Genomic DNA, 14,496 nt, shown 5'->3' on the forward strand with positions numbered 1-14,496 from the left:
CGTGTGCGTGTGTGTGTGTGTGTGTGTGTGTGTGTGTGTGTGTGTGTGTGTGTGTGTGTGTGTGTGTGTGTGTGTGTGTGTGTGTGTGTGTGTGTGTGTGTGTGTGTGTGTGTGTGTGTGTGTGTGTGTGTGTGTGTGTGTGTGTGTGTGTGTGTGTGTGTGTGTGTGTGTGTGTGTGCGTGCGTGTGTGTGTGTGTGAAGCCACTAATGAGCAGAGACAATGCAGGAGGCAGGGCTGAGTCGGTACAGTGCGCAATATCACCAGCAGAGGGCAACAATGCCACAACAATGATTGTAAAGTGCTTTAGAATAGATTAAGTGTTTCTGCTTATAGAGTTTGCTAAAATATGCTAGCTAGAGAGTTTGTTGATGGTGCTTTTGGTGTTTGTGTTGTCTGCCTGTATGTGTTGTGTACCCAAATATTATTATTAAATAGACAATTTTAGGTTAGATGTAAAGTGTGACCATTATAGGGGTTTTGAATACAATAGTGAACATTAGGAGACAAACAGAAAATTCCAAGGAATTCAAGTGGTTTTAACAAAAAAAGGCTTTACTAAATCGAGCTTTAAAAAAAAAAAGTTTTTCATTTAAATAAAAAATGTTTTAATAACCAAAGGGAGCCTAAATATTTTGTTCAAAATAGTAAAACAAATAAAAAAATGAGACAATGCGTCAATGCGTCAAAATAAATCCTTCTTCCAAAATGTGTTTTTGTCTTACCCTGATTCATTATGTAAGCCTATTATAAGCGTTTATATTTTAGATACGACGGAATGTTTTTTTTCCGTGAAATCACGTATACGTCACTCAACCGTGTGTCTTGTGATATCTGTAAATGGAGAAAAGTTGCTTCGGATACTTTGACGCGTGTATGTTGTGGGAGGGAAAAAGAGGGGTGCAGGTATGATGTCACTGTGTAGTCCAACCGGCAGTTAGCATCACACTGGTTCCCTCGACAAAAACCCAATAGGATTTTCCCATAGGCTTTTGGATTATCGAAAAAAAAAAAAGCTCTGAGATTAACAAAAGTTTAATGATACTTTTACGCTTTGTCCATCAAGATCATTTTCACAGATGAACACAACTTTTATGAATTTTTAAGACTAAATGCAGTCACAAGAAGTAAAAAGTTAACGGTAGGCTTTACTACTACATCACGGTCCCGCAATTTCAACGTCACCATCACTAAGCTTCCAACAACTCTTTCAGTTTTTATCTAAAATACTATTAGAATAGTTTATAAGAGCACAATTATAAGCATACCGATGCTGTAGACGCAAGACTGAGTTTACCTGTTCCGAGTGATGACGTTTAATCTCCTCGACAGCCCATTTAGCCACTTGTTAGCAACCGCCTTTTTCAAGACGCGTAACAGCTTTAAAAAATCAAGAGTGGGGTAATACTGATCTATTTTATGTTGTAGAATAAAATGTGAAAGTGTCTTGAGCTTGTTTACCACCGACCCTTCTTCAGCCATTTAACCAAAATCCCATTAAAAAAAAAAACATTGACTTCGGGACAAGGGAACCGGAAATGCTAAAATGCTAACTCGTTTTGGCCTACAAAGTGATGTCATATCTGCACCAGTATGTTAGTTGTCACAACAAGCGAGAAAGTTTGACATGGAGCACGCTAAATCTCAAACCTCCGGGGAATCACCGGTTTTAAAAACGCTGAACAGAGGAGTGTCAGGTGACAAAAAGAGAATGCGATGGAGCTCGTAATAAAACCAGAATCAACATTGGATTTGCTTTTCGGGAAATGGAATGAACTGAAGGATTTGAATGAGAAAGTAGGGTATTTTACTAAACAGATAAATTGCCATATGTATAGCCGAGTTCATTGCAAAGCATTATTGTCTATTGTGAATGATCAAATTCATCCACATAGTCATGCAAACCCTAAGAACAATCAAAACAATTACCTTTAAAATAAATTTTAATGATTTGAGCCTGATTTATTATTTTAAGTCTTATTATTTTTAACCACTTGAATACCTTTTGAATTTTCTGTTTTTCATTTATAAGTTTTAGCTCTCATGTTTCTAATGTTAGCACCACTGGTCATACATACTGCATACTCTGGCAGAACACCCATGTTCTACATTTTGAGGATACATTTGGTATGAATATAAATGCCTTGGAAACATCGAAATTGAAGAGATGACCGGCGGGAAAAAATTGGTAATGGTAAAGATGGTAACAGAAAAAGATGCACCAGTTTATCTGGCAACGGAGTAATAAGGTCCTCTGCAATCTCTACTGGGCTTTTCGCGGAGAAGTATGTTGCCCTGCATGTGCGTTGCGGTGTGAGGTAGTTGGTTGTATGGTTTCGCATAATAAACAGCCCGGAGATAACTGTACAACCTTCTAGCTTTCCCTGCGGCTGCACGCTTACGGCTATCAGAACCCACCATGACGGCAGAAGCAGCATGGGATGAGCTCATGTGGACAGCCAGGAGCAATGCTTCAGTTAGGCTTATGTAGTGGATATGTGACTTGTTAAAGACCTGCTAGGAATCCCAGATTGAGCATCAGGGATTCAAACTCTCATTGAAAATCTGGAAGTAAACAAAGTTGTAGGATTTTGAAAAATGTAATACAACAAAACAATGTGATCTAGAATGAATCAGAAATACTAAACAATCTGCTCTATTTTTAGGTCACAAATCAAATATGCACATTTGCATGATGTTGTTCTGTTGAAGCTCAAGATGGTCTTTGGTTCATTGTCAAATCATGCATGAGAACATGATCATCAGACTTTATTTGTGGAATGTTAATTTTACATTTCAAATTTGAAATGGTCTCCAACTCCTGGATCCCACCATGCAACATATGACGCTCAAATCTTTATAAATGCGTGCACTACCAAAGACAGAAGCTTTTTATCATACATGGGAAACTTCAGCAGCAGGTTTTTTATGGTATAGTATGCATGTTGTTGAAGTCAAAGTCATTCTTTTGTCTGGTGGTGGCTGAGGAATGTAAATGACAAAAGCAGCCCTTCTGTATCAAATTTAGATTGAAAAACAACGCATTTATAAAACTGAATTTTTCTCAGACCAATGGTATGCAGCACTGCGTGTATCAGCTCTATAGAAATGCTGAAGACATTTCAGTTCTGATTTATTGCCACTGGCATCCAAAATATGTTTGATACCCAAGACTTCCAGATCATGCTTTTTTTAATTAAACGTTTATTAGATTACATATTTTATATCAGACGGATGATTTATTTTCTCTAATGTATTTTCTAAATTAACCAAGTAATTTCTAACTGAAGAATACTGATATGAAATTATAAGTGAACTTTTTTTTTTTTCACTCAGAAACTACAGAAACATTTAACAAAGCAAAAAGCATTTGCTGCTTGTTTGTGTGTTTATTTGTTTGTGCTTCCTATCTCTGCATCACCATCCAAGTCACCCCCATCCTCCTCCTCCTCCTCCTCCTCCCCATCTCCCCCTGTGTGTCTGGCTGGTGGCTCAGACAGCCAGCATCCGCATTGCGTTGTAGCTCTCTTTTACTCCCCCTCTGTCTCTCTCTCTTTCTTTTTATTCTCTTTCTCCCTCACTCTGTCTCTTTCTCCCTCTTTCACCTCTATAGGGTGGGGAAAAGGGCATGTATCAGCATTTATCCTTCTGGAGGGGTGCTGAGAGGTTGTTCTGTGGTCAGATGTCGATAGTTTCTGTTGTATATTGAGGATTCAGTGTTCAGTTCACACACCATAATGGTATGTGTTAAAATGATATGTTTCGGTTGTCTGTTCTCCATTGCTGTGCGCCTGCGACACAGACTGGACCAGTTCTGCCCTCATATTCTGCTTTAATTTCCCTACCCTTCACCCACTTCCACTGCTCTATTACTGTTGCTCAGATCAGCTGCACTCGTAAATTGATTGGTATAGGCCAGGGGAAACCAGGGCAAGTTGTCACACCAGGAAGTTGTCCCAATGGATGTATCTATAACTATAAGGTTTGAGTCCAAAATCCAGTTACTGAAATGTGTTTTTCCAGCAGTGGTTTTGTGTGTTGGTTTCAAACTTGTTGGTCTTAAGTTATTTTTATTTAATAATTTTTATGCATATCATTTATTATTTGATTAGCTTCTATACACAATTATAAAATATGTATACTAGTGTGGTTAAATTAAGGTAGATTTGAACTGTTTTAAGCACAATGGGTTTGTTTAACATCCGAAATATTGGAGCTGGTTATCTCATGTTTTAAATATTATACTTTTATACAATTTATTAATTCATTATTGTTTTAGACAATATAAAAATATTTGCTGATGTTTTTGAATTTTGCATTTAACATTTTATTTCTAGGCTATATATTCATCACTACCTTTCAAAAGTTTTGGTTATTATTACAAATTACTTTTATTCAGCAACGACACATTAAATTAATCAAAAGTGATAATAAAACATTTATAATGTTACAAAATATGTATATTTCAAATAAACGCCGTTCTTCGAACTTTCTATCCAAAATTCAGCTTTGCCATCGCAGGAATAAATTACATTTTAAAATCTGATAAAAAAGATATGTTTAGTTTAAATCGTAGTAATATTTCATAATAATACGTTTTTTTTTTACTGTTGTCTTTATCAATTAAATTCAACCTTGGTGAGCATAAGAGACTTCTTTCAAAAACATAAAAAAAATCTTACCGACCACAAACGTATAAACTTTCTAGTGTGTATATATAAACCTATTCATTTATGAACCTACCCTGAAAAATAATGTTACCTAGCCCATAACTAACCCCATTCTTTCCTATACTGTAGCGTGATCCTCCTCCTTCAACTTAAACCTGAGTGGAAATTTTCCTGACATTTGTCTGGTGACTCGAGGAAGCAGATGTCTTGCCACGTGATGAGCGGTTCAAATTGAGAGAGAGTGACTTTAAAGTGTGGCCATCCGGGCCCTGAAATGGGGAGACCTGCACAGAGCACGGTGACGTCATTCCTCCAGCAAGAACCTCAGCGCTTTGTCTCATTGTGCTCCCTTACTGCAGGCATGCAGTACACTGGACAGCATTGGAGCATCCGTGCACACTGAGACAGAAAGCAGCCCAAAGGAAAAGAAGAGACGTAAAACAATACAATAGAAGTACGGGGAAAACATTAGAAAATATAAAAGCGAAAGGAGACGGAGGGGTAAAAAAATAAAGAGGAGAGGAGATATGCATAGAAATGAACAAGACAGAAAACCAGATAAAGCATAAGCTTTTGCAAATATCTGCTAGACTGCCTGCAGTCAGCAACACTAATAACAGCTGTTGCCATCCCTCTGTGTTGTGGAAATGGAGGTTATTAAGCATTCCCTTTGAATAAGCTGCTGTAAAGCTAATGTACAGCCGATCCATACTAGTGGGCCCTTTCATGTTCCAGGGCATCAATGTCTGAACGTCTTTATCCCAGACTGTACTAATAATGATGTCTGCAGCAGACATTTTGGCTCCAGAACAAGGGGCTTTCGTACTCGCTGGTTGCGATGGCACGAGAAAGGGGTTATTCCCTCTTAGCTATTTGCGCCTATCTTTGTTCGCTCTCAAAGCAAAATGAGTAGCCACCCCCACTCACTGTAGCAGCATGTCATAAATCATATTTAAACGCTACACCTCCACTGAGGCTGTGGGACTGGAGTGTGGCCGGCTAAAGAGGCCATGCGAGGACAATGCAGCATTTAGACGTAGAAATTTGTGTTTTAATCAGATCAAATTGTTTCTAACTTGATTTTTTCCAGCTAACTGTTGATGTGGTATGATTTTTGTCATCATGCTCTCATGCATGAGAGTGTGTATATCTATTAATGTGAGATTATTTTTTAACATAATACACTTGTGACACATGAAAGGAATATAGTTCTATTTTCCAAAGGATACCGATCTGACATAGTGCATGCCACATTAAGTGTAGGATAATACAGTTTTAGGCACAAAATCCCTGAATACATTCTTCCGTTTGTTTTTTTAAAGGGATAGTTTACCCAAAAATTTAAATTCTGTAATTTTTACTCACCCTCATGTTCCAAACCGTTTTAACTTCTGCAAACATGCAAAAAATAATATATATTTCGCAGCATGTTTTATATGCATTGAAAGTCAATGGGGATCAATGTTGTTGGACCCTACAACATTGGACCCCATTGACTTTCATTAAATGAACAAAAGGCATTTTTCTTTTCTTCAAGTATCTTCTTTCTGTGTTCCGCAGAAGAAAGAAAGTCATATAGGTTTGAAAATGAGGACAGAATTATAATTTTTTTAGCATGAACTGTCCTTTTAACCTGCTGCGAGTGGATTCAAACGCACCAAATGTGATGCTTTGGGTGCTGAAAAATATATTTCTGTGTGAACACATCAGTGCACAAGTAGCTATAGCCGATTTGCTGTACTGATGTAGCCGTGCGGCACGTCAGGGAGATGGAGCGTAATCTGATGAGGCGTACCCGCAGATTGATTAACACAAGATTGCGGCAAACGCGGGGAGTAATATTTTCCAGCGCTTTATCATTTTGCTAGCCTGATGCTCTGTGGCTTTTCACCCTGTTTGAGATTCTGACCCTCCCCCTTCGTTTCCCATTCCTTCCCACTCTCGACTCTCTTCTCCTCTCCCCTTTGCCCCCTCCCTGCTCCCTCTGTCTCTCACACACATTTCCTCTCCCAGACGCATGCATACACGAGCGCACAGACTGCGAAAGAAGGGGGGGCAGGGGTAGTAACGGAGACACGATGCCTGAAAAAACGTGAGCGAGGAAAAGCGAGAGAGAAAGAGAGAGAGAGAAAGAGAATAGGGATGTTGTAGGCTAGAGAGGGATTGAGAGGGAAAAAGCGAGAGTTTTAGATTGGGGACAAGGGAAGTGAGTGCTTGAGATGCTGAGAAGAGAGACAGTGTGATGGAAGACTCAAAGGCAGAAAGTGTGTGTGTGTGTGTGTCTGTCTGACAGGGAGGACACAGTCTGAGGGGCTCATGGTGCTGTAGACTATAGGATTGCTGTAGGGGAGGTAGGTTGTGTGCTACCTATGGGATCAGTGTGATTGTCTTTGCTCTACCTGCCTGTGAGCTCATTGTCTGTGTGTCTGACTGGCTGCCTGACTGTTTTTTCTCTTTCCAGAGAAAGAGGGAGAGATGACCAGACACTTAGATTGGACCTATAGAGAGTGGAAAGGATGGACGTTTTCTCATTTTCTGTTTTCTTTCACTTTGTCTTTGTCTCATCAGGTTTAACTTTTCTGAGTCAGACACATTTCCGCATCCTTCACGCAAGTGCACGTAAGCTGTTTTTTTTTGTCTTATTTGCTTAGTTTTCGACAGACTTTTTTTGTCGCCGCAAAGGTTGACATTGTCAAAGTCTGCTTGTTCCAGATGCCACGATAAGGTAGTATATCTCCTTTTGGATTTTTGCCATTCGCCCTGCTACACCATCATGCGTTTTTTTTTTTGGCACAGCGGAGGCTTGTATTTGTCGTAGACAGTTTATTGTAGCGCTTGTGATTGACACACCTGTGCACATGCATTTATGCAAGACAGATGATGTTTCTCTAACGGCGAGATAGAGGGATGCTTTGAAGTACGCTAGTTTGGTTTATTAAAAGCGTGTTTTTTGGTATGTTTTAAAAACGCTGTGGGTCTAACTACTGCTGCAGTCGTTTTCATAATTCATGACACTGATGTTTGAGAAATATTTTATCGTCATAGTATTTTCGAGTCTGTGTACAGTCTGTAGTATTGTGTGTCTACAACCGTCTAGTCTCAAATCAGTTTGTCAACTCGCACAAGAATCATTTTTATTATTGATAATCTTTCCCCATTTGGTTATAGACAGGATGAAGAATTTGAAGAACAGTTTGGTGTCTACTCACTCAGTCACTGTGTCAGTTGTACCAGCTGTCTGCCTAGAAGGGGCACTATTGCACCATTTTACCTTCTTCGGGTCCCAGTTTGCAGTTTGTGCACTGTGTAACATGAATGCATCTAATATTAAGTTAAGCACTTGTTTAGCCTCCTAAAATGTTTACAATGTATATATTCATGTTTTTTATTATTTTTTATCTTAACAGGTTTCATCCAAACACCTGGAGATTTGAGGGAAATTGGATTACCTCCCCATACTGTTGCTGTAGGTATTCCATTTAGCCCTGTCCTCATGTTACCTGGTGACTTCAGCTAAAGGTCCCATTCGAGTGTTAACATGGTTCTGGCTGTTTTTGTTGATGATTTATGGCTTTTTGTTGAATGATTTACTAAGAATTACTTTACACTGTAAGTTCATTTTATTTGATCATGGTTTTTCTGCTGGTTGTTATGCAATGTTGCGGAGAAATCCATATCTTTGTCTCGGGAGTCGGCAAATGTACATTTTTTATTGTTTTTATTTTTCAAAGGAAAAGCTCCTCAAGCAGATGAGGTTTTTACTAACGCTCCTGGTAGAATCGTGCAGAGGATGATGCCACTGCTTACAGCCTCTGCGGTGAAACATATTGCAGTAAAAGTACCCATCAACAACACCCCATGGTTTTATTATGACTGACACAACACAGTTTGGTGCAAACATTATGTGTTTACTGCTCTCTGTGTGCCCTCACTGTCCGAACAAAGTGAGGGTGAAAATCTGAACAGCGCAATGCAGTCGGAGACCCTTTTTCCAGGTGCTTCAAACGTTTGAGGTTTTGAAGACATCAGTAAAAAGAAAGCGTCTTTGAAAGCGACGTAATAGTTCATTAATTCCAGCAACATGGTCCTGTTTTTTCACAGTATGTCTCTTTGTCCCTGAGACCCTTAACCTGTGAGGTCAAACTAGGTCACAGGTGAGGTCCTCAGGAACAGGGCTGCATGCGCCGTCATCCCAAAAAGTCAAACAAAGGAGAAACATTTGGCTTTTTATTGTGTCTTTAAATCAGTCTTAGTTGTATTTACAGACCCCGATTAAACGCATGATGAAAAAGAGCAGTTTTATGTTTAGATTTAGAGTTTTTATACTGTATATTATTAGATTGTACTCCAGTTGAGGTAGTTACTATTGGGGACACACCCTATTGGCTGGCTTTATGTTCTACACAAAGAAATGATCCAATGAGAAGACAGCCATGGGTGGTGACCCCATAATATTATCAACACTCATACTATCATTTGGTACATACAAGACAAGACAGATATAATGGACATACTGTACAGAGTTGTTGATTCATATGTCAATACGCATCTCTTCTCCCCTATGTCTGATTCTCTCATAGTACCTTTTTTCTAAATATCGGTGAGTTTTCTTACATTAATGTGTGCATAATTTGTTCATACTTATCAATGGAACAATTCAATTAATTAAAGAGAAATTTAATATTCCACAAAGTATCGCTGGAGAATGTTTTGTTTTTTGGTGCAATTATTACGCGTTTACTGACAGCTTGAATGAAGTGAGCATGATAATTGAACTGAATCTGAGCAGCGCAATGCAGTCCAACCCCCTTTTTTCAGGTATAATTTGTAATACTTATCAATGGTCCTCTTTTAAATTTATGCAGAAGAAATTTGCGGGGATTTCAGATGATGGCAACTTTGGATCAACATACAAAACTGTCAAAATAGAATCCTCATAATGTAATCATTCCAAGCACAAGTTGTAATTACTGCTTATCATGTTTGTTGTGTCTGCTTAAACGAATACATGGCTTTATTATAGCTGTATACTACTGTCATATGGACATTTCTTTGGCAAATTCATTTTTATATTGAAACAAGCATTTTCTGTAAAGCTGCTGTAAAACAATAATGTATTGTGAAAAGCATTATACAAATAAAACGTGAATTGAATCCAAATTAAACCTCTCAAAGCATCATCGGAACATGTTAGATGCAAAGGTTTCTATCACGGCTGTCAATAAATCCAAAATATAACATTTCAAATTGTAGAAAAATAGCACTGTCCCACATGTGATGCCCATTCGAAATCACAAATGAAAAATGAACCCTGGAAAAAAAGAGACACCGACACTCCATGATATGTTAATTTTTCAGCACACCCTCTGTGACTTGCTGGCCTCCTGTTGGAGGGTCAGCTGTAGAATAAGCATCTCAGGACAGTGCGGCGCAATGCTACCTGTCTTCTGATCATTGCTTATAGCCCGACTGACTGACTACAACGTCTTTTCTCTGGCAGGCCTGCGGTGGGGCTCCTGCTCACTATTGATTGCCTTGTCTTTGCAGAGACAGATGAATGCATTAGTACCCAAGTCGCTCCTGCCACTGGAAATATATTAACTTCATGTATTAGGCACCCTGTCTCGTTACCATGGCGACACTTTGGAAAAGACAGGGAAGAGGGGGTGGAGGGAGGAGAGGGTGTTTGGGGGTGATGGAATGGGGGGGAGGGGTGTGGGATATGGGATGCAATGAGCTTGTGGGCTTGATTGGTAGTCTCTATTTCTCAGACACACACGCATTGACTATGTTGGGTGTCCTTCCCCATCCTACCATATTGTTTTTTTTTTTCTATATGTGTGTGTTTCAACCTTTATATTGATCTATTTTAAATGGCAATTACGATTTTTCTAATGTCTCATTATTGTAATTTAATGTTTAGTCTTTTTCCTTTCTTTCGTCTGCTGCTCAGACGTCTGCTGCTCTTTTCCCGTTGTTCTGGTCAATTTGGATCATTTGCAATATCACGGCACCCCACCACTATCATCAACAGGCACACAGGCATCACCCTCTCCCTCCCTTTTTGCTTCTCTCAATCCCTCTCTCTTTTACACACACACACACACACACACACACACACACACACACACACACACACACACACACACACACAATCTCTTCACTTTGCAGCAAAATGGTGCATAATGGGAGCAGGAAGAGGGTTGAAAAGACAATGGCGTAAATTAGGAACAAGAAATGTCGGGGAAACACTACACAAGACCACCATGCACATCACATCCATATTGTTTTTGTCTGGAGACATTGCATGATCAAGACAAACTAGCCTCACTTATGTTAAAGGGATAGATCACCCAAAAATGAAAATTCTGCCATTATTATTTTTTTATGTGGAACACAAAAGGAGATTTTTTTTTTTTTTTAAAGAATATTGGTAACCAAACAGTTTCAGTTCCCATAGACTTCCATTTGTTCCCATTAATGTAAGCCCCAGTATTCTTCTAAATATCTTAATTTATGTTCCACAAAAAAAGTACATAGTAGCTACAAGTTTGAAGGTAGGCCCATGAGTAAACGCTGACAGCCTAATCAAGGGTTTTTAAGTTTTTCTTTTTATTTCTATTTATTTCTTTTTAGCTATTTTTTTATTGTAACACAAATCATCACCAAATAATCCCCGTCCATTATATTATCTGTATTGCTGGGCTAACGCAGAGCCGTTGGAACCCGTTTTTCTCATGATGATGTAATCATTCAACTGAATTTTCTTAAGATGCTTAACGTTAGTTTCATATTATCTTCTCAAGCAGGTTGAGAAATAACACCATAACAGTTCTAGTAGCCTACTAACCGAAATGTTTGTGTTGATTGTGAAGCTATTGTTTTTCAGCTCGATTATTAGCACAGCTTTGAATTGTTATCAGTGCTTTATCGATGTCGATGACAGTCTTCGTATGTGTTGGGGCCATATCCTTACACAATACAATGTAAGGAACGTAGACTCTTGTTTTAAAACTCTGGATCGCATATTCAACAATGAACCGAGAGTTACTGATGCAGGGAAAGTAGGTAAGAATGAAGAAATTACATATTAGTATTATGCTAACGTTACTTAGCTTTGCCAATTCCAAACCGCCCGAGGTGTTGTGCTGTTAGTGTAGTCACACAGCTAACGTTAAGTTAACATTACTAGCCTAACTTATGTGGGTAACGTTACCCACGGGTAACTTAGCGTGATATTCGCCTTTTGCTTTTTATAAAACGGTTATTTTTATTATAAAAAATATTAACAACCGAATTATTATTATTAAATGTTGTTTTATTACGATTTTTTACTAAGTAACTAAATAAATGACATCCTTCCGCTGGTTTAACGTTACATACAGGCTAGGACCTAGCCGCGAGGCCTAACGTTACGTTACGTAACTTACGTTAACTAAAACAAAGCTAACGTTACCGGAGCTGCATGCGCAATAATATGTATTAGCCTACTGGAGTTTGCGGGACTGGGTTTATCTGTTTTTTATTTATTTTTTTAGGTTTTTTAAAATTATTATTATATAAAAATGTTGAAGAAAAATGTCATCTATGTGCATCGTTTAGAAGCAGAAGAAGTGGTCACATTCACGTTTTTTCCTCTCTGTAATGCTTTCTTCATTATGTAAGATTAGAATGTGTCCTATTTAACTTCTTTCATTTCTACCCTGTTTTTATGAATTTCAGCTAACTTGGAGGTTTTCTTAATCAGTTGCCAAATTAAATTCAACATGAGGGTAAAAAAGGGCAAAAGTAACTTTGGTCCACTTTGACTTTAAAATTAAGGCTGCAAGTAAACGTAGCTTTCTTTTATTAATTAGCTTTTATTTATTTTTTATTTATTTTTTTACAGTTAATGTTCTTGTATTCTCTGTTTTCTTCGATTCTCAGGGAGAGGCTATGACGTGATGCTGAATAATATCTTGATGGCTGAAATTATGCCTATAGTGGAGGAATTTGACGAGCAGACAAATGATGGTAACAAATTAATTCATCTGAATATATCCAGCAAAGTGATAACTGTTTGTTTGAGACCAGACATGTGACTATTAATTAAGCTATATAACCAACAACCTGTAGGATTTACCTGGTAACAACAGAGTAAATATTTACTTTCAGACATGATTCATTTGAAATAGCCTAGCAAATGTGTGTCTCTTATCAGTGCACTCCAACAGTAACTAGATTACAGAGGATAACAGGCTTAGAGACTCAGTTTCTTACATAACATATTCTGAAAACTGATGTGTTTCATATGTGTACAAATGTGAAGTGATTGCTTGCACTTTCCGCACCCAGAAACGCAGTGAGTATTTTATGAGAATGTGGATGTTGTAAAGCTGTAAACCTGTCAGTTCCATTGGTTTGATTACAAGTTTTACCTAATACAAGGACAAAATACAGAGAAAATACAGATTTATTTTTTTCAATCAAACTTTTTTTTTTTTTAAATTGCTTGCTTTAGGTGATTTCTAATTGTACAATATTAAGTTGTTGATGCAGCATCAGAGAGCCTATCTTTCTTTCACACTGGGGAAAGCAGAAAAGACAGACAGAGACTGACATGAAATATCAGTGAGAGAGCTTGATAGAACTGACATATAATCATTGACATGCACTCTTCAAGTGAAATTGAAATAAATGGTTCTGTCCTTCTCCCCTTTCCTCCCTTTTTTCAGATACAGTGTATGAGTTCAGGTTACAGGCAGCAGCAAACAATTTCATTGAAGCGGCCTCAAGGCTGCCCAGAGGTGAGACTTACATTATCACTTAATTTCTTTTGCTTGCTAAACCATGAAAACCTGGACCTAAACCATGGGAAACTGGACCTGAGCCTTCATCTTCAAACCTGCAGCTCTTACTTTTCACTATAAGTTTCATAACAATTGCCTCTTATTTCTCTCTTATCTTCATAATTTCTCCAGCCTTAAAATTTGATTCACCCAGCCATTTCAATATTAATAACTATTAAACTGTACATTCCTTGCACATGGATATTCCAGTATCTAAACAGGTTTTTTTTTTTTTTTTTTTTTTTTTCATTTCTTGCAGCCTCTGGATGTTTCCCCCCTTGTGGTGAGTTACATCTATGTGATGATCCTCCTGATGAAAACATTTCTTGTGATGTATTTTGTGGTCTCTCCGGCTACGTCTACATTAATCCGGCTAGATTTGAAAACTGTTTTAGTTTCAAAACGCTCTCCGTCCACACTAGCGTTTCCCCAAAGTTTCTCATCTACACTGAAACGTCAGAAAACGCTAAAATCACCCTACAGCGCATGCGTAAACCCTCATAAAAGCTCACTGAGATGATACAGACAGAACAAGACATAATCAAGTTATCACCCAATTCTTCTGTCAGGATCATTTTATTTAGCAAAATATCTCACCATTCACCAGGTCGCTCTCACTCACCATTAAATGTTTTGTCTAAAACGCAACTGCTCTCATTTTTTGCAGCAGGACAGCAAATGCGTGTGAATTTTCTGTCATCTTTGCAGGACCGTGATGTATAAGGATTGTGCAAAGTAACATATTTTGTGAAAGTGAGTAGCACATAACAGCCACAATACCGGTATAAACATGAATACATATGGGTTCAATATGGGTCACATGACTATACTTGCGTCATCGTTTTCAAATTCCACACTATAACGCGAAATGCCGTTTTCAAATGTATCCACTTTGGAGAGCGTTTTCAAAAAGCTTTTCGTTGCTAAACATGCCGTCTCAGTGGGGATGGAAGGAAGGAAGGAGAAAAGATGCTTTTCAAACAAAAACGTATTAATGTGG

The 14,496-nt window shown here is 38.2% G+C and overlaps 1 protein-coding gene across 12 annotated transcripts in view; it reads left to right on the forward strand.

Annotated features, from left to right (window-relative positions):
* Positions 1-14,496, forward strand: part of spaca6 (sperm acrosome associated 6) — a 53,447-nt gene that overhangs the window by 21,790 nt on the left and 17,161 nt on the right. For 5 of the 12 annotated variants that reach the window (XM_079626816.1, XM_079626806.1, XM_079626810.1 and 2 more), the window contains 4 exons: positions 8,076-8,134; positions 12,595-12,681; positions 13,383-13,454; positions 13,756-13,779. In XM_079626816.1, coding sequence (XP_079482942.1) covers positions 8,076-8,134; positions 12,595-12,681; positions 13,383-13,454; positions 13,756-13,779 — 242 coding nt within the window. Of the gene's footprint in view, positions 1-6,778; positions 7,020-7,129; positions 7,288-8,075; positions 8,135-11,393; positions 11,737-12,594; positions 12,682-13,382; positions 13,455-13,755; positions 13,780-14,496 lie in introns of those variants that run through there. The other 7 variants (XM_079626809.1, XM_079626813.1, XM_079626814.1 and 4 more) reach the window with 7 other exon arrangements.

The sequence above is a fragment of the Phoxinus phoxinus genome (genome assembly GCF_949152265.1).
Source record: "Phoxinus phoxinus genome assembly, chromosome: 10".
In the NCBI taxonomy this organism is placed as follows: Eukaryota; Metazoa; Chordata; class Actinopteri; order Cypriniformes; family Leuciscidae; genus Phoxinus; species Phoxinus phoxinus.